At 40.6% G+C, this 24,911-nt stretch overlaps 1 protein-coding gene and 1 non-coding gene across 2 annotated transcripts in view; one reads left to right on the top strand and one right to left on the bottom strand.

Moving 5' to 3' along the window:
- LOC126185053 (uncharacterized) overlaps positions 1–24,911 on the top strand; it is a 904,507-nt gene that overhangs the window by 141,667 nt on the left and 737,929 nt on the right. Inside the window, exon 3 of the mRNA XM_049927811.1 lies at positions 852–1,124. Within this exon, the coding sequence (XP_049783768.1) occupies positions 852–1,124 (273 nt within the window). The remainder of the gene's footprint in view (positions 1–851; positions 1,125–24,911) is intronic.
- Positions 4,464–4,538, bottom strand: Trnas-cga (transfer RNA serine (anticodon CGA)). Its single transcript has one exon. It is a non-coding gene; the product is annotated as a tRNA-Ser (tRNA).

Below are 24,911 nucleotides of genomic sequence, written 5' to 3'. Positions count from 1 at the left end.
CATGTAGAGGACGCGCGTAATTACGCGGCGGCAGTTTGAATGATCGGCGAGTCACAACAATGAGTTAAATCAAAAATTTATACAACATGTTAAAATTTTGTCGAAGTAATAAATCTGAAGACATGTATGTAAAGTTATTTCCTTTTTCTATTTCACAGACTTATTAAGTACCTTACTACAATTAATAATTTGAAGCAAACGTGACCCAGCAGGACTGCAGACATGAGATTAGTCTAATTATAGTTGACAGACATATATTTAAGTAATAATTATTCCCTTGCTCTATAAGAGAATGGAATGGGAAGGAGTAAGTGGTACATTAAGAACCATCATTTGTCAGCTACCAAACAGTGTTCTCCAGACTATATATGTAGATGTAGATATTGTGTTTCTAGCTTAATTTTTAGGTTAGGGCTCAACCGCACTTGGGGTTACTTTCAGTTATTTTGTCATATTATGAGTAATCTGTGGTTTTATGTTACAGCAACAAACAAAATTTCTTGATAATGATTTTTTGATATGTTTGTTCTCCAAAATGTACAGTTCACAGTATTCAAGTATCTTCACTGGAAGCAGTGTAGTCACATATCCTTCTGTTAACGTTTTATGTTAACATATCTTTAATTTTTTTACTGAAGTCTCTTTTTTTGCTCTTAAGAGATGATGCACACAGTGTAACTGTTTCTCGCCCGTGCTGTGGACCAATTGGGCACCATAGTACTGAAAGTGAGCGAGAGAGAGAGAGAGAGAGAGAGAGAGAGAGAGAGAATTTTCGACTGCTGTGACTTACTTTGTCATTTTTCACTTTTTAACACTGTTTTATTGTGTCACTTGATCATTTATTTCCACAGGCTCATTCAAAGAAGCTCAGGACTGATACACATGTTAAAGGAGAAAAAATTTATACAAATGAAAGGGTGTTCAAAAAACGTGAAGAAGAAATATCTGTAAAGAAAAATGGGTCAGCTGAGTGCAGTTCATCAATCCAGTATATTAGAAATGAGATTGCCATTAAGAGAGTGTATAAGGAACCTAGCAGCGAGAGCAGAAGCACAGAGAGTACTGAGACGGAAGAATGTGATCTACAGCCTGCTCCATCAGTTGGTCGTAGACTGAAGTCTTTGGTAAATATGATGAAATACACCTAATTGTGGAACTTCATTATATTCTGTTTGTCTATGCTCCACTTTTATTTTGAATTCACTTTTTTAATGTTTAAAATTATGATATGAAAGTTCACTATACAGAACTAATTAAAAATCTGTATGTTCTATAACAAACATACGGGGTGGAATCCAAAATTTTCGGGACTGGCGCTGCCATCTGGAAAGTAGGAGTAGTATATATTTGCACTGCTAGGTGGCGAGAGCTGCATATCTGATGAGTCAGTGTGCGGAGTGGCATTCAGCTGGGAGGATGTGTTGTGTGTCCACAGTGATTTCCGTAATACTCTGTGTTTGATGTGTGGCAATTTTAGGATGGATCCACGAACAGAACAACGCGTGTGTATCAAATTCTTTGTGAATCTCTGGAAAAGTACTACGGAGACCCTTGCAATGATTCAACAAGAGTTTGTGGGACAGAGCATGAGCCGTATGCGTGTGTCTGAGTGGCATGCTTGGTTCAGGGCCGGCCGTACAGATGTTGAAGATGATGCTCACACTGGAAGGCCCGTTAGCCACACAACGCCAGACATTGTTGCCAAACTTCAACAATTGGTTCGTGTGGATTGATGTTGAACCGTTCAAGACCTTGCGGATGAAGTAGGTACTGGTTATGGGACATGTCAACGAATGTTGCCTGATGAATTGAGTGTGCATCGTGTCACTGCAAAATTTGTGCCAAGGATCAAGACTGCCGATCAGAAGGCACAGCATGTTGAAGTGTGCACAGACCTTCATCAGACCGCATCTGATGATCCGACCTTCTTGTCGTGGGTTATCACTGGCGACGAGAGCTGGATTTACGCTTATGACCGAGAGACAAAGCAACAATAGTCCCAGTGGAAGAGCTCGGGCTCTCCCAGACCCAAAAAAGTGAGACAGGTGAAGAGCAAAGTGAAAAGCATGATCATCATTTTATTTGATACCGAGGGAATTGTGCACAAAGAATTCGTCCCACCCAACCGAACAATGAATTCCGTGTACTACTGTGACATTTTGTGACGGCTCCGTGAAATCATGTGGTGACGATGGCCCGTACTTTGGCTTCAAGGGAACTGGCTGCTGCACCATGACAACGTGCCCTGTCACACATTCTTGCTCACCAGGAAATTTTTGGCAAAAAACAACATGGTGGTTGTAACCCACACACCGTACTTGCCAGATTTGGCACCTTGCGACTTCGTGCTATTCCCAAAACTGAAACTCAAGTTGAAAGGCTGTCGGTTTGACACTCTAGAGAGGGTTGAAGAAGCATTACTGGTGGTGATAAACACCCTCAAAGAACATGACTCCCAGAAAATGTTTGAGCAGTGGCAGAAGTGCTGGGACCGGTGCGTACGTGCGGATGGGAACTACTTTGAGTGTGATGGTGAACATTAGTCCAAAGGTAAAGTTTTCAACAGATGGCAGCACCAGTCCCGAAAATTTTGGATGGCACCTCTTACAGATTAACATAGATTTAGACTTAGTAAGCAATTGAAATAGATGAAATTCAAATTGTTCATGTACACTGGACTTTTAAAGAGGAGGATACACGAAATGAGTACACTCCAGTAAAGACAGGAAAATACTTGTACTTCCCAGCATAACAGATGTAGACATGAACATGTGGAGCCAGATTTGGGAACTAGAGTCAATGTTTCATCTAGATGACACACTAAGCACAATGTGATACGAGGGATTAAGTAATAAAATTATCAGTGAGCTTGACTCAAATAAGATGCAATAAGATAGGATGAGAAAGTAACTTACAAGGGAAGTAACAGCAACAGATGATATTTAAAACATGAAGTTAGAAGAGTTAGGTGGGGTGGGGGAAAGTTCAAGGACAAGGGAAAGATACACTGAAAATCAGGTCAAAGATGAGACAAAGAAAGGCAGTTGTAGAAAAGAAAGTTGATGTTTTAGTGGAGAAGAACTCAAAGGAAAAAGGAGACAGCAAGAAAAGTTGCAAAATATAAAAGGGCAAATAACCAAAGGTGTTCACACTTAATATGGTTTAGAAAGTTCTGGTAGAATGTAAATAATTTAAGAGTAAAAGTAACAACTCATTGAATAGTGGAAGCATTGAGTCCGTGACAGCACACACACACAAAACAGACAAACGAACTTTGATAGCTTTTGGATTAACCATTTTTTGAGATAGAATACACATATGCATGCGTAACCCACCCCCAACCCTCCACACACACACACACACACACACACACACACACACACACACACACACACACTTAAAACTACATTGTGCTGGTTAAATACACCATTCTGGGACTACAGTTCAGTAGGTAACTGACATGAAGGGTTGTGCCAGGTGGAGTGGATGAGGGAGAAAAGAGGCTGATAGTGAGAGGAAGGGTTGGGGAGGGAGTCTGACGATCTGGAGGGAGGCAGCATGTGTGCAACATAGTATGGAAGTGAGAGGCAGCAGGTTGATTAGATAGAAATGCAACACAAGGGCACCAGATCTACTGAGTTCACGCAGTGCATGATGACTGACTGATTGATTGATTGATTGATTGATTGATGATAAAAGTGGGTTGGGAGGGGGTGACAGATCAGAGGAGGGAGACTGTGGGGAAGAGGGAGTAGGTGCAAAGGGTTAGTGAAGATAGAGGCCGGGATGATTACAGAAATGAAAACTGTGTTGGAATAATAACTCCCTTCTATGTAGTTCAGAAAAGCTGGGGCTGGGGGAAAGATCTAGATGGTGTAGGTTTTGAAGTAGCCATTCAGGTCAAGCATGCTGTGCTTAGCAGCATGTTCTGTTACCGGGTGGTCAACTTTGCTTTTGGATACAGTTTGGCAGTGGCCATTAATTCACATTGACAGGTGGTTGGTGATTATGCTCACATAAAATGCTGTACAGAAATCACAGCTGGTATATGATATGACTGATTTCACACCTGCTCCTACAGAAACAAACATCCATGGCATAGGCATCCCTGGACCACCCCTACTCCCTACACAACATGCTGTTACTATGCAGGCCTAATCATCTACACCATATCTCCCAAATCAAAACCCATACTCTCCAAGATCTGGAAGAGCACTCCAGACACCACCTCCAAAAATTATGAAATTTATTGATATCCTAATCTCTACAGGGAGCACCATTACTCGTCAACGCCTATTCTACCCCCAGTGAACCCCCTGTCAATCCCTCATAGCATCCAGACCCTGCCTTTCTAACCTTTTCCATATGTAACATCCTTCAAAACTCCCTCCAGACATAGCCAATCATACACCAACTAAACAAACCAAAAATACTGTTGAAACTTCCTGGCAGATTAAAACTGTGTGCCGGACCGAGACTCGAACTCGGGACCTTTGCCTTTCGCGGGCAAGTGCTCTACCAACTGAGCTATCCAAGCACGACTCACGTCCCATCCTCACAGCTTCACTTCTGCCAGTATCTCATCTCCTACCTTCAAAACTTTATAGACGCTCTCCTGCGAACCCTGCAGAACTAGCACTCCTGAAAGAAAGGATATTGCGGAGACATGGCTTAGCCACAGCCTGGGGGATGTTTCCAGAATGAGATTTTCACTCTACAGTGGATAGTGATGAATCCTGACAGAAGGCATCTACCAACTATCTGACTCCTGCTCCTACAAGACCTGCTGTAGGGATCCCAACCCGGAAGTCCAGCATAACCTCCAATACCTACTCAAATCCTTAAACTGTCATCACATGTGATGAGAAAGTGTTCATGAGCAAGGAGCTGGTCAAGCATTCCATAGTGTGAAAGACTGAATAAGAAGACAGATTCTTCATGGAGAGGAATGCAGCCAACGAAATGGAAGACTGCATTCTACACCACAAGCAGAACGTGGGAGATACCATATTGTATTTTTTCATTATCAGTTGAATTCCATATATGGTGTGTTATATATTATAACTTAGTTGTAAGAAAATGTGCTGTTTCAAAGCACCAGTACATTGAGGACCTCTTTAAAACAAGTCATTACTGGTACAGTTTTTTGGAAGAAAATGACAGAAAATATCATACTGGTGATGAAATAATTTTCACATTTGGTTGTTTTTGTATTATAACTTGCATTTTGTGAAAGTATGGCATTAACACCTGGGTGCTTACTCATCACTGTTGATGCCACCTCCCTCTACATCACCCCATGCCTGTGGATTTGTTACTATCAAACACTTCCTATCCCAATGTCTTTCAGACTCCAAACTTACCACCTTAACTCCCTGTACATCTAACCAATTACATCCTCACACACACTTACTTCTCCTTTGAGGGAAAGAGAGACAAACAAATCTGTAGCACAGCCATGAACACCCGTATAGCACTCCTGGTCCTTTGGTGGACTGAGATGTGTTTGCAACACAATTCGTGAATGGAGACGTGCTCTCTGCATTTTTAACTGTCATCCTATGATGGCAAACTGCATTCATTATAAACAGGTGCATGCCCATTGTCCTTGCTTTCTTTGGGATAGCAAAAAGCTAGCTGGATTTCATTCGCTAATTCTTGTAACATTCCTCTCCCTCTTCCGTCGTGTGGGCCAGCTTACAACAGCTCTCTGGGACCAAGAACTATTTCCCAGTTTCCGGCCTGACAGTAGCAGATGATGTCATTGTGGACCCTATTGCTATCTCCAACACCTTGGGCCACCATTTTGTGGAAATTTCAAGCTCCTTCCACTATCACTCTGCCTTTCTCCTTTGTAAACAAGCAGGAGAGTCTCCGGCAATACTCTACTCTTCTCAGAATTGTGAATGTTACAATGTCACCTCACTTCGTGCCAATCCTCTGCCCCGGGGCCAGAAGCTGTTAACATTCAGATGTTGCAGCACCTTTCTCTTACGGGCAAGCACTTTCTGCTTAATGTGTACAACCGCATCTGGGCAGAGGGCACATTTCACAGAAGCTGGTGTGAAGCCACTGTCATACCCATACCTAAGCCAGGTAAGGACCAATACCTTCCTTCTAGCCACTGCCCCATCTCTCTCACCATCTGTGTTTGCGAGGTGATTCATGCCCGGCTGGTATGGTGGCTTGAGTCTCGCAGTTGACTAACCACTGCACAGTGTGGATTCCTGACGCACTATTCTGCAATTAACCATCTCGTCACTTTGTCCACCCATGTCAAATAATTTTCTGCAGAAATCCCATATTGTAGCCATGTTTTTTGATTTGGAGAAAGCCTATGACACCGGCTGGAAGACTGGTATCCTCCGTACTCTCTGCACATGGTGCTTCCATGGCAACATGCACTGTTTTCTTCAGGAATTTTTTGAAAGACAGAGTTTTCAAGGTACATATGGGTTCTGCCTTGTCAGACACCTTTATCTGCGAAAATGGTGTGCCTCAGGGTTCCCTCCTGAGCTACTGCCATTAACCCAGTCTCCCATTGGACATCTCTGGCTCTCTTTTTGTTGACAATTTCTGCATCTATTGCAGCTCTCCACAGACCTGTCTCATTGAGTGGCATTCTCAGCAATGTCTCGATCATCTTTATTCATGGAGCATCGGCATTGGCTTTCATTTTTCCACTGAGAAAACCGTTTGAATGAATTTCTGGTAGCACAAGTGGTTTCTCCTAACATCTTTACATCTTGGGCCTTTTTCTCTTCTGTTTATGCAAACTACGAAATTCCTGGGGCTCATGATCTATAGGAAACTTGCATGGTCCTCCCATGTCTCTTACCTGGCAGCCCACTGCACGCAGTCACTCAGTGTCCTAGGTGTTCTCAATGGCACTTCCTGGGGTGCAGATAGAACCACCCTCCTTCGGTTGTACCAGTCCCTTGTCCATTCAAAATTAGACTATGGGTGTTACGTATATGCATCTGCACATCCATTCCTCTTGCACTGTCTCAATACTATCCACCATCATGGCACCCATTTGGCCAGTGGCACCTTTTACATTAATGCAGTTGAGAGTCTGTATGCAGAAGCTGCCGAACCACTGCTGTCCTACTGCCATGACTTTTTCCTCAGCAGATATGCATGCCATTTGTGTGCCATGTGTGGCCACCTCCTTTGATGACTCCTTTGATTGCCAGTATGAGGCACATCCCTCTTTCCTCTTACCTCCTGGAGTTCGCTTTCGACTCATGCTCCGAAAGATTAACTTAATGCTCCTTGCATCTTTCCCAGTGGCTGTGAATCCTTCACCACCTTGGCTTCGTGTGGCAGCCCATGTTCAACTTGACCTTCATTCGCTTACTGAGGACAATACACCAGCCTTGCTCTATCCCCTTCACATGGAACTTTGTGATAGTACTTTTGTGTACACTGATGGCTCTTGGACTGACCTTGATGTTGGGTGTGCCTTCATCGCTGGTGCCAACATTTTTCAGCATCGGCTTCTGGCACACTGCTCATTATTTACAGCATAGCTCTTCGCCCTATATCAGACCACGGAGTACATTCGTTGACACAGGCTTTCCAATTTTGTCATCCGCTTAGACTCTCTCAGCACCCTTCAAAGCCTCTGTGTGCTGTACACCGTCCATCCCTTAGTGCAACAAGTCCAGGAAAACTGTCACTTGCTCACTCTTTATGGAGCCACTGTGATGTTTATGTGGGTTCCTGGTCATGTCAGTCTGACAGGGAATGAGGCTGCTGGTGCTGCTGCCAAGGCTGCAGTCCTCGTACCTCAGCCCACTAGTTCGTATATTCCGTCTGATGGTCTCTGTGTAGCCATCTGTCTGGAAAGGGTCTCACTTTGCCATCGCTGCTGGTCCTCCCTTCATGAGAATAAGCTCAGGGTTATTAAGCCTCTCCCAGTGGCTTGGACAAACTTGTCTTGCCCCCCCCCCCCCCTCCTCCTGCCACGAGGTGGGCATTTTAACTAGGTTGTGTATTGGGCACTGCGTTTTTGCCATTACTATTTGTTAAGTGGTGCTCCCCCACCACTTTGTGCACATTGTGCCCAACTTTTAACTGTTTGCCATTTCCTGATGGAATGCTTGTTTTTTAACCGTTTACATTCCTGTTTGGCTTTGCTGTCTGAGTTTTCGGCCATTTTAGTGAACGATGCATAGGCTGTCAACCACATTTTACATTTTATCTGTTGTAGCAATATGGCAAAGACAATTTAATTTTTAGTTCTGGACCTCCGTTTCTCTGTGGCGTATTTTATGGTCCTTCCTCCACATCCCTATTTTTAGCTGTCCTATCTTTCATTGATTGGGATTGACTTATAGTCAATTTTAACTCCTCTCTTTGTCATTGTGTTTCACAGTTCTGCTGTGGGTGCATATGACACTAGTTGTTTTTGCGCCCTAAAACAAAACAAAATGCATGGCACTCTCTTATGCCTATCTGATTATGAGTCATCCAGAGGAAACCTTACTAGTCTCTCAAAACCCCAAATCCCTTGTCTAGTTCAGGTTCATTGATGATAGCTTCACAGTCTGGACTGAGGGACCAAGACATCCTATCCTCATTCCTCCACAGCCTTAACACCTTCTCCCCCATGTGGAGGTGTGGCAGCAGCATGTGCTCATGTGCTGTTATATGGGTGCTCTAGCCTGAAAAAGGATTCATCCGAAAGCTAGCAAATGTTATATTCTTTTTTGTGAGCTTGTTAACTTCTGAATGCCTCCACTATTCAGTAACTTGTTATTTTCACTCTTAAATTATGAACACTGTGTACAGAATTGTATGATGAAATACATCCATTCACTGTCTGTGGCAGCTTTTTACTATACACATGCGTAGACATTCTTTTGATTTCTTTAACAACTCATTTTTACGTGTTTGTTTGATAGCCTTGTCAGTACTCTTTCAGAAATTTTTAGTAAGGAGTTGTTTCACAAACAACATAGATTTAGTCCTGTATGAACAAATTAAAAACCACAAATAGATACTGCCCAAATGTGGTGTGCGTACTGTAAGACCTTCGGTACACACACCATCAGATTATTTGACTTGTTGCTCTAATGAAGTAGGCGAGTGTCAGCAATATGTCTCGTGGTCTTATCGTGGTGTGTTTATCTTCTGCCGTTAGGTCAGACGATAGAAATGCCACTTGCACGCTTAGAGTAGCAGATTGACGGTGACCAACTTGAAACAGAACTTGATTAATTTTCACACACATTTATTAAAATAGTAACAAGCATAAACCTTACGTAACTTGATTCTGGATGCTATTTACAATTGACAATCTGAAGTTCCTTTGGTCTTGGTACGTTAATCTTATTCTCACATATCTCTGATACTTGACAAAAGTGTCTATACATTTATCTTCATGGCTATGTACAGGAATATGGTAATCTTATTAGGCGCAGACTGAAACTTGACTATAGACTGGTACAGACAAATGCAGACTGGTACAGACTAGTGCAGACAAATGCAGACTTGTACAGACTGGTGCAGACTAATGCAGACTGACTAATCGGAGGTCTGTACACTCGTTATAATACCTCGCACATTCAGGTATTACTGCATGAGTGTGATCCGCGAGGAGAAAAGGTTCTCCGTTAGCAGCAATCTCTTTGGCTGCATTATATATTAATACATGGATCGGCGGAAGCAGAATTTGGTCTGTATCTAAGACAGCGCCATCTCGTAGTGCGGAGATGGACGAGTGCTGCTCCTACGCTGTTGTGCTTAGTGGGGCGTGCTCTAGTGGGAAAGTTGTGTACGCGCTGACTATGCGGAACTATGTACACAACATCCTTCCCTTCCAGGGGAAGAAAAAAAGCTTTTGAAGTTTGCTTGAAAAGCCTTTTTTTTCTGATTCTGTGCTTTCCGGCGTGCGTATGTCTGTGGGTGCACACATGTTGCTCCCCGTGGCACTCGCCCACGGTCCGCTAGAAAAACCCACTCAAAACCTACAGAACAGGGAACCGGAGAAGCAAAAATTTTGTTACATAATTGCATTTCAACGTCGGTACATTGGTCATAGCTTAACTCTTAATTTTTCTTCGATGTCCATCTTCTTTGCGGATGTCGGCTGTGGACGGCTGGTGTAGTTGGCTGCCCCTGAAGGTGTGGCGTCGGTGGCAGTGTCTGCATTGGCTGCGGCAGCGGCGGTGGCAGCGGCTGCTGGTGACGGCGTCTGGAATTCTGCAAGCTGCTCGGGGTTGACCTCCGCTTCTGGGTCTGCAAAATGAAACAGCTTAGGAGTTCTGCCTATATGTGACTGCTGTCTTTGCTGCCGTAATTGATTAGTATGGCGAATAACTATGCCGCTTTGCATTCTTATTCTATACATGACATTTCCAATGCGTTGTACAATGATTCCTTGTGACCAAGTACATTTTCCTCGACTGTAGACAGTTACGAGGACTTTGTCGTTTACGTGGAATCGTCGTCCTTTCGACATTCGTTGATCATTTCCTGGATGCATTGTAGGTTTTAGGAGAGACATCAAAGCCCTGTGTTGTCGCCCATGCAGTTTTTCTGCTGGTGACTGTGCCTCGTGCGGAGTAGCTCTGTATTGTGACAGAAAAATTAAAAGGAATTCTCTTTGTTGTACTGTTGCACCAACTTTGTCATGTGTGCCTTGAATGTTCATACGAATCGTTCGGCGAGTCCATTAGCTTCAGGGTGAAATGGTGCCGTCCTGTAATGTGCAATTCTGTTCATCTGACAGAATGTCTGGAATTCTTGCGACGTAAATTGTATGCCGTTATCAGTCACTATGGTTTGAGGCAATCCTTCAATGGAAAAGATCTTTGACAACGCTTGAATTGTTGTCGCTGAAGAAGTTGTATGCATTTTTAGTACAAAAGGGAATTTGGAAAATGCATCAATGACAATTAACCAAGAAGTTCCAAGAAAAGGACCTGCATAATCAATATGCAATCTTGACCAAGGTTCTGTTACTTGTGGCCACAGAAAATATTGTCTTGGTGGAGCTGATTGATGTGTCTGACATAATTTACAGTTAGAAAGAATTGTTTCAATATCTTTATCAATGTTCTTCCAATAGCAATGTTCTCTGGCCATGTGTTTCGTGCGTACTATGCCCCAATGACATTGGTGTAACATTGTTAGCACTTTAGTCCTGAGAGCTTTGGGTATAACTACTCTTGTTTTTCCCGTTTCATTGTGAACTAATATGACGCCTTTGTGCACTGTGAGAGCATGTCTCATGTTCTAATAAGATTTCACGTCTGGCTGAGCTAACAGGTTCTTATCAGTTGGCCATTCCGTAAGAATATACTGCTTTATCTTTGATAACACTGGATCTTTGGTCACTAACTTAGCTATTAAGGTGGCATTGATGGGGAAATTTTTCACTACGTCCTCACTGATTACGTCTATCCAAAAACATACGTCCTCTGATTGGTCAAAATGTTCATCTTGACCCGCCGGTAGACGTGAAAGTAATCGACGTTGGCATGTTGTGCCGTTGATCTATATAAGATGTCGTAGTTGTAATTAGACAGTAGCAATGCCCAATGTCGTAAACGCTGTGCTGTCTTAGTGGATACACTATTATGTGGCCCGAATATTGTCACCAATGGCTTATGGTCTGTGAGCAGAATAAATTTTCTTCCGTATATGTAGTCATGAAACTTCTTCACGGCAAAGATAATTGCTAGTGCCTCTTTTTCTACTTGGTTATAGTTTCGTTGACTTGAGTTTAAAGTTTTTGACGCGTATGCAATCGGTCGTTTAATTCCTTGATGTTTATGGGACATGACTGCACCGATCCCTTAATCTGATGAGTCCACTGCAATAGTGATCAACTTTTACGGGTCATATGTCGTAAGACATTTTGCACCTACTAAACTTTGTTTCAGTTTGTCGAATGCGTGCTGGCATTCTTGGGACCAATTCCACGCGACTCCTTTGCAAAGCAATCTGTGCAATGGTTCAGGAATTTCAGCTGCTTTCGGTATGAATTTCCGGTAATAATTAATTTGGCCTAATAAAGCTCTTAGCTGCTTTAAGTCTTTTGCAGCTGGCAATTTCTGTATTGCTTCTATATGCTGTGGTGTTGGACTGATTCTGTTATTTGACAATATATGTCCTAAATACTGAATTTTCTTGACAAAAACTATACATTTGTCCTTGTTGCTTTCTGAGAACGTTGAACAGTTCTTCCAGGTTATCTAGTAAATCTTGTGGAGATTTTCCTGAGACGATTATGTCATCGAGATAGTTAACTGCGTTAGGACAGTTTCTAATTAATTGTTCCAAGCAACATTGAAAGAGGCGTGGTGCGCTAGCGATACCAAATGGTAAGCGCTTGTATCTGTACAATCCAAATGGAGTACTTATGACCATAAACTTTTGTGTATCTTTGTCTAAAGGGATCTGCAGATATGCTTCCTTTAAATCCAGTTTGGCGAAATACACACCCCCTGCTAGTTGATACATCAGTTCTTCCGGTTTCAGAATCGGGTATGTATCTATAATGCACTGTGAATTGACAGTAGTCTTGAAATCTCCACAGATACATAATGATCCATTTGGCTTTTCTATTACAACGATTGGTGTTGCCCAGGCGCTACATGTGACTGGTTCGATAATACCATTGCCTTCTAAACGGTCAAGTTCTTGTTTTACGCATTCTTTCATTGCGCAAAGGACAGTTCTAGCTTTGCAAAACTTCGGCACTGCATTCGGTGTCAGTGTAATGTGTGCCTGGTAATCAGTTACACTGCCTGTCGTAGAGGAAAAAATATCTTCGTACTTCTGCAACATTGTTTGTAATTTTCCTTTTGGAACTTCATGTGTGACCTGTTTTGCTTCATGGATTGTGAAGCCTAATTCATTAGAGAGATCCAGACCCAGCAAATTTGATGCCTTATGGGTGTTAGCTACTGCTAAAGTAGCTGTCTTGGTAAACTGTTTGTAAGTTACTTCCGTCGTCAGTGCACCTTTGACTGGAATTTGTTCATTACTGTAGCTGTACAATGAGCTGTCAAAATGCTGCAATTTAGGAGAACCTAGTCATTTATGCGTGTGCAGATTTATGATAGAGATTGACGATCCTGTGTCAATCTGGAATTTGATAGGTATTTTGTTCATCAGTAATGTGACATACAAAGACTTGTTCCTGTTTTGTACAATAGCATTAACTTTATGTTTAACTTTTGAAACCTGAGTATAGTCTTGCCTATTCATATCGTCACATGCATTGGAGGTATACTTCTTAAAATGAAGCACTTTCTTATTGCTAAACTTATTTCTAGACTGTACACTTTTCTTACTACACACTTCTGATTTGTGCCCTTTAGATTTGCAAAAGTCACAATGTGCATTACGATAGTAACAATTGTCCCTGTGATGATTGATTTCACATTTAAGACATGATTTCAACTTTAGTCATTGAGTTTGGGTGTGTGATCTGTTCTTAGATCGCGTGAGCCTAGCCTTGCTGTTCTGTTTACGGCCTGGGGTACATGGGCCACGTTGCCCTGTGGCGCTTGCCTGTGTCACGAACACGTCACAGCTGTCGTCTTGTGCCACACTCACAGAAGCTTGGCTTTGTTCGTGTGCTTGAATGATTGGCAAACAATCTTGCAAGGATGCATTGATTAAACTAAGGAGCTCTTTCCTTAATTTCTCGTCTGGTGAATGCATTAGGAGCATATCACGTATTAAAGAATCTGCATAGGATTTTTTACACTTTTCATTTTTGCAAATAAATTTGCAGTTCCTAGTTAATCCTTGCAACTGTGTAATCCATTCCGTGTACGTCTACTGTGCCTTTTTCTTGCATAAGTAAAATTTATGCCTTGCAGCAGCGACATGCGTTTGCTTGTCGAAGTATTTTTTGAGCAAGTCTTTAATAGCTGGGAATGACAAATTTGTCGGTTCACAAGTCGGACTCAGTTTTAAGAGAAGGTTGTAGATAGCTGCGCCGCAATTTGCCAAAAAATAAGATCTTTTTTCTACATCACCTGATATCTGGTGTGTAAGGAAGTGCTGTTCCAGGCATGCTGCATAGTCCGGTCATGCTTCTTCCTTGCTGTTGTAAACTGCGAAAGGTGGTGGCGGAAGTTTAATTTGTAGCGGAGACATTACGGCAGGCTGCGACTCCAAACGTTCCACTCTTGTAAGCATTACCTGTTGTGTCTGTTGTATTTGTGCCATGAGATTGATGATCTGTGCCGTGAGGTCCATGGTTATCTGAAAAATCCAAGTGCGACTAGATTACTGCAATAATGATATTTTAGCTGCAAGAGAGCGGGTTAGCAGTCAAGTATGTATCTTCCAGAAGTACACTGTAATTCCATCTTATTTTAAGCTCACACGTGGTCATCCGTAATTGTGCTGAAATAATCTGGTTCCTTAGTACCTCGTCGCCAATGTGGTGTGCGTACTGTAAGACCTTCGGTACACACACCATCAGATTATTTGACTTGTCGCTCTAACGAAGTAGGCGAGTGTCAGCAATATGTCTCGTGTTCTTATCGTGGCGTGTTTATCTTCTGCCGTTAGGCCAGACGATAGAAATGCTACTTGCATGCTTAGAGTAGCAGATTGACGGTGACCAACTTTAAACAGAACTTGATTAATTTTCACACGCATTTATTAAAATAATAACAAGCATAAACCTTACATAACTTGATTCTGGATGCTATTTACAATTGACAATCTGAAGTTCCTTTGGTCTTAGTACGTTAATCTTATTCTCACATATCTCTGATACTTGACAAAAGTGTCTATACATTTATCTTCATGGCTATGTACAGGAATATGGTAATCTTATTAGGCGCAGACTGAAACTTGACTATAGACTGGTACAGACAAATGCAGACTTGTACAGACTGGTGCAGACTAATGCTGACTGACTAATCGGAGGTCTGTACACTCGTTATAATACCTCGCGCGTTCAGGTATTATTGCACGAGTGTGATCCATGAGGAGAAAAGGTTCTCCGTTAGCAGCAATCTCATTGGCTGCGTTACATATTAATACGCGGATTGGCGGAAGCAGAATTTGGTCCGTCTCTAAGGCAGCGCCATCTCGTAGTGCGGAGACGGACGAGCGCTGCGCCTGCACTGTTGTGCTTAGCGGGGTGCGCTCTAGTGGGAAAGTTGTGTACGCGCTGACTATGCGGAACTATGTACACAACGCCAAAAATATTTCCAGTTGCTGTGCTGTTAATTGCAAAGATAAGAACAGTTTGGTTTACTTTTTCATGATATACTACTTTTCTGTATTACTCGTCATAGGTAGAATACAGTTTATAATCACTCACACTAGTTGCTATGTGTGTGGAGATGTCTTCTCCCTGAGTCCAATTAAATGCGAAGAAATCTGAACAAATCTTGAACAGCTGGTCCTTTGATGATGCTTTGAAATTCTGCTTCAATGCCTCCTATGCTTCATGAGCCGTTTATTTGTCCCTGATCTTCTGATACACAGTGTCTGTAACTGCACTTGTAATCATCAACTTGGCATAACTGTATCCTTTATGATAAAAATCTGACTTGGTTTTATGATACTTTATTGCTGCATCATTAGCATCTTCAGACAGTGGCTCAGGTTTTACTGACTTGCCATCAATTACATCTAAAGCTTCTTCATGATAGTCAATTAGATCTCGTATTTTTCTCTTCCACATTGGCCAATCAGTTTCACTATTCAACAGCTTGATATGTTTTACCAGTTCCATTTCAACTCTAAAACCAAAAACACACTCTCAAATACGAGTTCAAAGAAAACTGTATCTGTCACTTTTTGCACAAGGAAAAAAAACTTATGTATTCTCAATAAAGATCAGGTGCCGACAAAAAGTGGTGACTTTGGTTTCCAAATACTTAAATTTATTTCTGAATCTTAAGGCACTGTTTACACAAGAAGTCACTTGACCAAGAAGCTTCTAAAAACACCTATGAGTAAAAGTTCGAGTGTTGTGACTCAAAATAAAAAAAAACAGAGATAAACAAATCATTATGCTCATATATGATGTTGATTAATAATTTAACACAAAACTTCTTTTTAAATACATTAATAAAAATAATTTACTTTAACACAAATAATACATGTCATGTGGGCTCCAGTATCGTACTTGAAATATTCCAGTGAGTGACTGCTCATGGAATTTCAATGAAGTTCACCATCTGCACCATTGTCCCCAGAACTGTTCATGGCCATATGGTTCTGTGTTGATTCTGTGTTGCATGGAAGGCGTGAACTTGGAGATTTTGATTCTGTGATAAACTAGGCTGTGACTTCTTAGACTTACGCCACAGGGTGGAGAAATACAGAATACCCCTAAATGGTTCAGGGGTGTAATACACATAAGAGAAGAATGTCCAGGTACTTGACAGTATGTTGGGTGCACACAAGGGTATATAAGATTAGTTGCCTCTCCATCTGCTTCAGATAATGATATCTATTTATAGCTGTTTTACATGTAAAAACTGAAGCAGATGGGCAGTTTTTTTTTTGTTGTGTATAATTATTGTTACTCTCTAGTTTCATTTGGTAATTATTTTAAAGTGAGAATAATTTTCCATTACTTCATTAATTACTAAGATCATGGCACTAATGAACTAAATTTGTTAACATAGTGAATACTTACTTATTACTAATTAAGATCTTGGTCCTTCCATAACTGCATTCACTTCAGTGACAGATACTGTCAGGTTTATGGCCTCCAGCACTAGCAACAGTGTTTCTGGGCCCCCAAAGGTCATGCATGACCAGGCCGAATAGTTTAAATCCAGCAACTTCTACAGCTCTTAAAAGTTTCCACTGAAATGTGTTCCACCTCGTGCTGCTATTGACTTCATATGTTCTCTGGCTCTGAATTTGCCTCCATGACTACACTAAGGTCAATCTTCTGGCTTATTTGGTCACTGTACAGCTGCATGCCATGGATGCTTGCTATGGAGTGCATAGAAGTAACTCTGGGCGCTCCCCACATGTATCACCATGCCACATCATAATCTTCTCTTATATTTACTACTTTTGTGTTATTCCTATCTTGTCTTTGAAGATTAATCCCCAGCTCTCTCCTGGATACCTTTTTGGCTATTTTGTTTAACTTAATTCATCCTGTATGATGATATGTACTGTTTCATTCCATTTCAGCTCTTTTGTACTGGGCAATTTCTCTAAAATGGCTACAGTACTGAACAGGATGGTCTGGTGTTCGAATTTCTCCAGTCACAATCACCATTAAGTTGACATCCTATTGTGTTCAGATATGTTGGGTAAGACCCTTGTCCTGCAAGAAAATTTATCATACCCCTTTAACATAGAAGGTTCTTCATTTGAATAGTTTGGAAAAAATCTCATAGCTATGTCATCCAGTTGTTCCTACCTCCCAGTCTTTCAACCATTCTTGTGTTGTGCTCAAAGTGATATCCTGCTTAGTGTTTGCTCATTAAACCTACATCCCTGCCATTTTTTCTCTGATGTATCTTTATAACCAGTATTGGGTTCTGTTCTTGCTGATTACTAGGCCCAAAGAGCAAATTCTTAATATTATCAGAAGGGATTCCATAGAAATTGTCCTGTAAATCTCAGTAATATGCTCCTCTCCACTCTACATAGAGCTAGTTTAGATTAGCTTGTCTTGTCTTACACACACACACACACACACACACACACACACAGTTGCAGTGTAACCCACAATAGAAGCAAGTTTATCTTTGTGATACACTCTGGTGATGTCTAGAGGTAGACAGAACTTGTGTGGCCAATCATAAGGAAACATCACCAACTTGTCCCCATATTGTAAGGAGAGTAAAAAGCACACTTGCAAGATATGAGCTCTAGCTATTGATCCCATATGAAAATATGGGCTATATTTCTGATAGTATCCAGTTATGACCTTCTAAAAAACAGCGTTTAAACTTTTTCATGCACCAGTTGTTTGTCATAAGCTCCACCCCACTGCAGCTTTGCCACCTAATGCCCAAATGCGAAGTACTGTACAACAGAGTGACTACTGGAGTCCTCCTGTTTGCAAGGTGCTGAATGCAAAAGAAGGTGAGGGGGGAGGTGGACACGTCTCCCCAACATTTTGAAACGTTGTTTGAGACACATAATTCAGTGCAAAAAATAGTAAGTAATATCAGTGTGTAACATGTCAGTCTCACACATACATACACTCAGAATTAATTTAACAATATTCTCATATCCATACACTGCAGCAATATATATACCTCAAAATCAAAATGAGAATATCTAAGCACCTGAAGAATTATTATGAAATTTGTTTTACAAAATCATGCTAGTCACATTGAAGATAATCAAACAGCGTTACACTATTTCTTGAACCCCTTAACATATTGATCTTTTTTTTTTTTCAAATTATGTTTCAAAAATATTTTTTTACTAGTGAAAAACATTCCACAACAAATGACATTATATATATAATAGAGGGAAACATTCCACGTGGGAAAAATATATCTAAAAACAAAGATGATGTGACTTACCAAACTAAAGTGCTGGCAGGTCGATAGACACACAAACAAACACAAACATACACACAAAATTCTGCTTTCGCAACCAATGATTGCTTCATCAGGAAAGAGGGAAGGAGAGGGAAAGACGAAGGATGTGGGTTTTAAGGGAGAGGGTAAGGAGTCATTCCAATCCCGGGAGCGGAAAGACTTACCTTAGGGGGAAAAAAGGACAGGTATACATTCGCACACACACCCATATCCAACTGCACATACACGGACACAAGCAGACATTTTGTGTGTATGTTTGTGTTTGTTTGTGTGTCTATCGACCTGCCATATATATATATAGTTATAATAGAAGGAAACATTCCACGAAGGAAAAATATACCTAAAAACAAAGATGATGTGACTTACCAAATGAAAGTGCTGGCAGGTCGACAGACACACAAACGAACACAAACATACACACAAAATTCAAGCTTTCACAACAAACTGTTGCCTCATCAGGAAAGAGGGACGGAGAGGGAAAGACGAAAGGATGTGGGTTTTAAGGGAGAGGGTAAGAAGTCATTCCAGTCCCAGGAGCGGAAAGACTTACCTTAGGGGGAAAAAAGGATGGGTATACACTCGCGCACACACACACACACACACACACACACACACACACACACACACACATATCCATCCACACATATACAGACACAAGCTTGTGTCTGTATATGTGTGGATGGATATGTGTATGTGTGCGAGTGTATACCCGTCCTTTTTTCCCCCTAAGGTAAGTCTTTCCACTCCCGGGACTGGAATGACTCCTTACCCTCTCCCTTAAAACCCACATCCTTTCGTCTTTCCCTCTCCTTCCCTCTTTCCTGATGAGGCAACAGTTTGTTGCGACAGCTTGAATTTTGTGTGTATGTTTGTGTTCGTTTGTGTGTCTGTCGACCTGCCAGCACTTTCATTTGGTAAGTCACATCATCTTTGTTTTTAGGTATATATATATATATATATATATATATATATATATATATATAAAAAGATGTTGAGACTTACCAAACAAAAGCGCTGGCAGGTCGATAGACACACAAACAAACACAAACATGCACACAAAATTCTAGCTTTCGCAACCAACGGTTGCCTCGTCAGGAAAGAGGGAAGGAGAAGGAAAGACAAAAGGATATGGGTTTTAAGGGAGAGGATGGATATGTGTGTGTGTGCAAGTGTATACCTGTCCTTTTTTGCCCCTAAGGTAAGTCTTTCCGCTCCCGGGATTGGAATGACTCCTTACCCTCTCCCTCTCGATTCCAAGTATACTCATGTACTGGACTTTGACTAAAATATCCTGACAGTTGAAATCCTTTTTTAGTTTCTGTGTAACTATGTAATACAATCATGTACAGGGCGATTATAATTAAACTTTCAACATGCTGTAGAAATAACACCACTGGTCAGGATGACATCAAATTCCTGTGGAATATTATCAGAGAAGAGGGAAAACATATAGCATAAGAAAAAAATAGTGTGAAAATTGATCAATAGATGGCGCTGTATGTGTCAAAATATGTAAACAAAAACACCTGTCATGTGCACGACCCATTGAAGTTGGTATAAACATGCCGGGTACACGGCTTTTCCTCCTTTCGTGTCTGCTCCATTCGCCATAGCTGTCTCAATGCAGGATCATGTTCTGCTTGTAAAGCTGTATTAAGAGAATGATGACTGTGCACACATCACTCTGCAGAAGTTCCAGACACTGAAGGATTTGAAAAACAGGTGTTGGTCCGGTGACTGCCATTGGGCTGGAGAAAATGATTCGGGAATTCGAAAAGGTGGGTTCTTTTTGTGTGCAACGTGGTAGAGGGAGGAAACAAATTGTTTCAACTCAGTGGAAACAGTGGCCACAGCAAAGTAGGAGGAGATGATTGGTGGTGTGCAAACATGTAGTGCACGGAGAATTGCCCGAACATTGGACATACCCATGAGCATGGTGCGTAAAATCCTACGAAATGTCCTTCTGTGCTATACATTCAAAATTACCCATGTGCACGAGTTGCTAGCTGTTGACCTGACAGCAAGAGAGGCCTTTGCTTTAGAATTTCTTGCTCACGTGGAAGTGGACAATGATTGGCCATGGAAGATTTTGTGGACAGACAAAGTCCACTTCCGTCTGGCAGGATATGTCAATACACAGAATTGTTGAACATAGGCTATGGAAAACACACACATAAGTCAACCAGTACCTCCTCATCCTGAAAAGGTCACAGTGTGGTGCAGATTTACCCCATCATTTATCATAAGGCTATATTTTTTCGAAGAGACAGGTGCTTCCAGTCCTGTTCCGTGCACCATCACTGGTAAGCGCTATAAGTGTCTTTTGCACAACCACGTCATTCTAGCTCTCCAACAGCGTGGATTAAAAACCGATGTGATTGATGCTCTTTATGCAGTTTTTGGCCTCAGGACAATTAAAAACTGATGTGTGTGATGCTTTATATATGGTTTTCGGCCTCAGTACAATTAAAAACCAATTTTTCCCATCCAATGTGTTATTACCTTGTCGTGGTGTTTGGGCTTACGTAACCAACAGTGTCACAGCTGTACACTCATGTGTACTGAGTAGTACAGTTTGTTTAATGTCAAATGTACACCTTAGGCATTGTTGTATGATTCATTTGTCATTTGTAGTCAACCACTATTAAATTATGATGCATACAGCACCATCTATTGATACATTTTGTAACTATTTATTTTTCTTCTGCCGTATGATTTTCCCCTTCTCCGATAATATTCTGTTGCAATTTGATGCCATTTTGACCAGTGGTGTTATTTCTAAGCAGTTTGAAAGTTTAACTTGAATTATAATCACCCTGTATTTCGCAACGGTTTCCTGTGCACATAAATCTTGGAGGAGCTGGGTGGAGCACAGTGGATGTATTTATCTTGTACCTCTGGCGAGCACACATCGCTCAGCTGACTAACTACTGTCATTTTCAGTCTCTAGTAGCAGTAGTTGTAGTAGTATTAGTAGTAGTAGTAGCAGCTTTATTCATCCGTAGATCTCTTTTCACAAGGATATAGGGCATGTCAAAGTATTTACAAATTTAGATCAATTTAAAATAAGCTAATTCGTATACATATTTATTTACAGACTTCTAGCTACAGACAATCATTAGATTTACTCCTGGTATACAATACTTTTTTTTTTACAAATAACTTATTTAATAATGTAATGCCACACTGTTCACTCATATCTCACTAGCAGTCACTGCACACACTATACACACAGTGTTTCATAACACTTCACTCACTAAACACACACACACACACACACACACACACACACACACACACACACACACTGGTGATTGCTGGGCCATTTCCTGTACTGCAACATCTCATTTGCTATCCTGAAGCACTGAGTCAGCAACCCTCAATAATGAGTGAGATGTTGAACTCAGAAAGAGGAAGAGGTGTTAGTATTGTGCTACGCATAGCTTGGGGGTAAGTATTTCTAGAAAGGAGAAAAAGGAGGGAAAAAAACATTAAGTGAAGGTGTTATGTGAACTGTTGGATATTTTATAATCATTATTATTTATTTGTATAACATTTTTTTATCAAACCCCTTCTCTGTTTTCGCTAAGTAATCCTTCAATGTGTAAAATGTATTGCATAACAGGTACTTTTTAGCTGTATTTTTGCAATTTCTTTGATCTCTTTTAGTAATTTATTGTACAGTTTTATTCCTTGGTAGAAAATGCTGTTTTGAGTTTTATGTTTTTTTTTTTTTTTGGTAAATGTAAGTTGAGTCTATCTCTTGTTGCATGGTCAGGGACAGAGCTGTTTGTGCAGTAATTACCAATGTTATTTTTGATGTGTACAACTGACTGATAAATGTGTTCACATGAAGCAGTTAAAATCTCCAGTGTTTTGAACAGATCTTTACAATGAGCTCGACTAGTCCTGAGTTCGAGTCTCGGTCGGGCACACAGTTTTAATCTGCCAGGAAGTTTCGTATCAGCGCACACTATGCTGCAGAGTGAAAATCTCATTCTGGAAACATCCCCCAGGCTGTGGCTAAGCCATGTCTCCGCAGTATCCTTTCTTTCAGGAGTTCTAGTTCTGCAAGGTTCGCAGGAGAGCTTCTGTAAAGTTTGGAAGGTAGGAGACGAGATAGTGGCAGAAGTAAAGCTGTGAGGACCGGGTGTGAGTCGTGCTTTGGTAGCTCAGATGGTAGAGCGCTTGCCCGCGAAAGGCAAAGGTCCCGAGTTTGAGTCTTGGTCGGGCACACAGTTTTAATCTGCCAGGAAGTTTCAGTATTTTTGGTTAGTATTCTTATGGATCTTTTCTGGAGTTTGAAAATTGTGTTCATATTTTGTGTGTTTGTTCCCCAGAAAAGAATGCCATAGCTAAGAATTGAGTGTCCATATGAATAATATGTAAATAAAAGACACTGCATGTTACACACTGATGATAGGATTCTAAGGTCACAACATGCTAATGACATTCCATTTGCAAATACCTTTTTGTGTTCACACCACTTCAACTGAGAATCAATATTCATTCCTAGAAATTTTGTATTTGTTACACAGTCTATAGACATGCCATCTACATTTAATTTAACATTCATCCTCTTCAAACTGAAATTTGTGGGTTAGTTTTCTTTATGTTCAATGTCACTTTATTGCTTATTGACCAATCATAAACTTCCTTGAGACTTTCATTTGCTTTCCCGGCAAGGAGTTCTCTTGTTTTCTCAGTGACTATAATATTGTTGTCATTAGTGAAGAGAATTTTTTCACCATGAGTAACACTACTGGGAAAGTCATCGGTGTATATCAGGAACAGTATTGGTCCTAATATGCTACCTTGCAGTACCCCTATATTAATTTATTTTGATTCTGATAAGAGTTTTACTAAATGTTTAGATCTATTTGAAGTATGTGTTATCTCTACTCTTTGTACCCTATCTGTTAGGTATGACCGAAACCAGTCATTAGCTACCACTCTTATTCCTAATGCTTCTAATTTATTTAATAGAATCTTGTGGTTGACTGTATCAAATGCCTTAGAAAGATCCAAAAAATATGCCTGTGACACACTCATCTTTATCAAGAGCATCAAGTACAACTTTTGTGAATTCTACTATGGCTGAATCCGTATTTTTGCCACTTTGGAAAACAACCTCTGATTCGCTTAAAAGATTGTATTTATTCAGGTAATTCATTAATCTGTCTTTCATAATTGCTTCTATTATTTTTGAGAATGCTGCCAGCAGGGAAATGGACTGGTAATTTTCTATGTCTTCTGCACTACCTTTCTTAAGCAAAGGTACAACTGTTACCTGTTTTAACTGCTATGGAAATGTCCCTGATGTGAAGGATTCATTTATTATATTTGTTAAGGGACCTTGTATAGTCTCTATGCGTTGTTTCAGTACACACATTGGTACTTCATCTAAGCCTACTGACTTTTTATTTTTTAGCTTTTGAATTGTTTTACTGACTTCATTATCTGTGGTTCGAAGTAACATCATTGTATTTAGTGCAACTTTATTTACTGGTGTTATATTTGTTTTGGGGAATTTTTGCTGTAACTTCTCTGCAATACTTGAAAAATACTGGTTTATATAATTTTCTAAGTGATGTGGATCATTTATTACCTTATCCCCCTCCCTTAGCAGTATGTTATTCTGTGATTGTTTGCCTCTCCCCATTTCCCTTTTTGTAACATCCCAGACAGCTTTGATTTTATTCTCTGTATTACATACTATTTTGTCATTAAATGACATTTTTGCAGCAATCAGCACCTTCCTATAGATCTTTTTGTATCTATGATAGATATTTAAGAATTTTGGATCATTGCAAGTCTTCTTCGTGGAACTGAGGTGTTTAAGTGTTTCGGAGGACTTCTTAATACCTGCTGTTATCCACCTGTTTTTGTGAGATGTTGATACAGACATGCATACTTTGGAAATGCCTTTTCAATGTTTAATCTAAACAATGTGGAAAATTTAGAGAATTTCATATTCACAATGGTTTCCTTATACACTTTATCCCAGCTTTGTTTTTCAAGTTCATTTGAAAAATCTTTTATTTTGATTTCTGATAGATGTCGTTTGTAGGCTTGTAGTTTAGGGAATGATTCGATGCCTGACTTCACTGTTGTTATTTGACAGAGATGGTCTGATAGTCTCAAATATTTTACAGCTACATCACATTTTTCCCTGTCCATATTTGTGGCCACATGGTCAATTACTGATGAAGTCGTTGTGGTAACCCTTGTTGAGCTATTGACCAATAGGGACATGCCAAAAGTTTGAAGGATGTTTATGAAGGCGCTGCTGCATTCATTTATGATGTTTGTGTTGATGCTAATGTCCCCATGCAGAATTATGTTGACCTTTATACTTGAGAATTTATCTAGAACTTCTGTTAACTTATTGAA

This window comes from Schistocerca cancellata, chromosome 4, assembly GCF_023864275.1.
Source record: "Schistocerca cancellata isolate TAMUIC-IGC-003103 chromosome 4, iqSchCanc2.1, whole genome shotgun sequence".
Classification (NCBI taxonomy): domain Eukaryota; kingdom Metazoa; phylum Arthropoda; class Insecta; order Orthoptera; family Acrididae; genus Schistocerca; species Schistocerca cancellata.
Note: the sequence above shows the minus strand (reverse complement) of the source record. Positions and strands in the feature narration are given on the sequence as shown.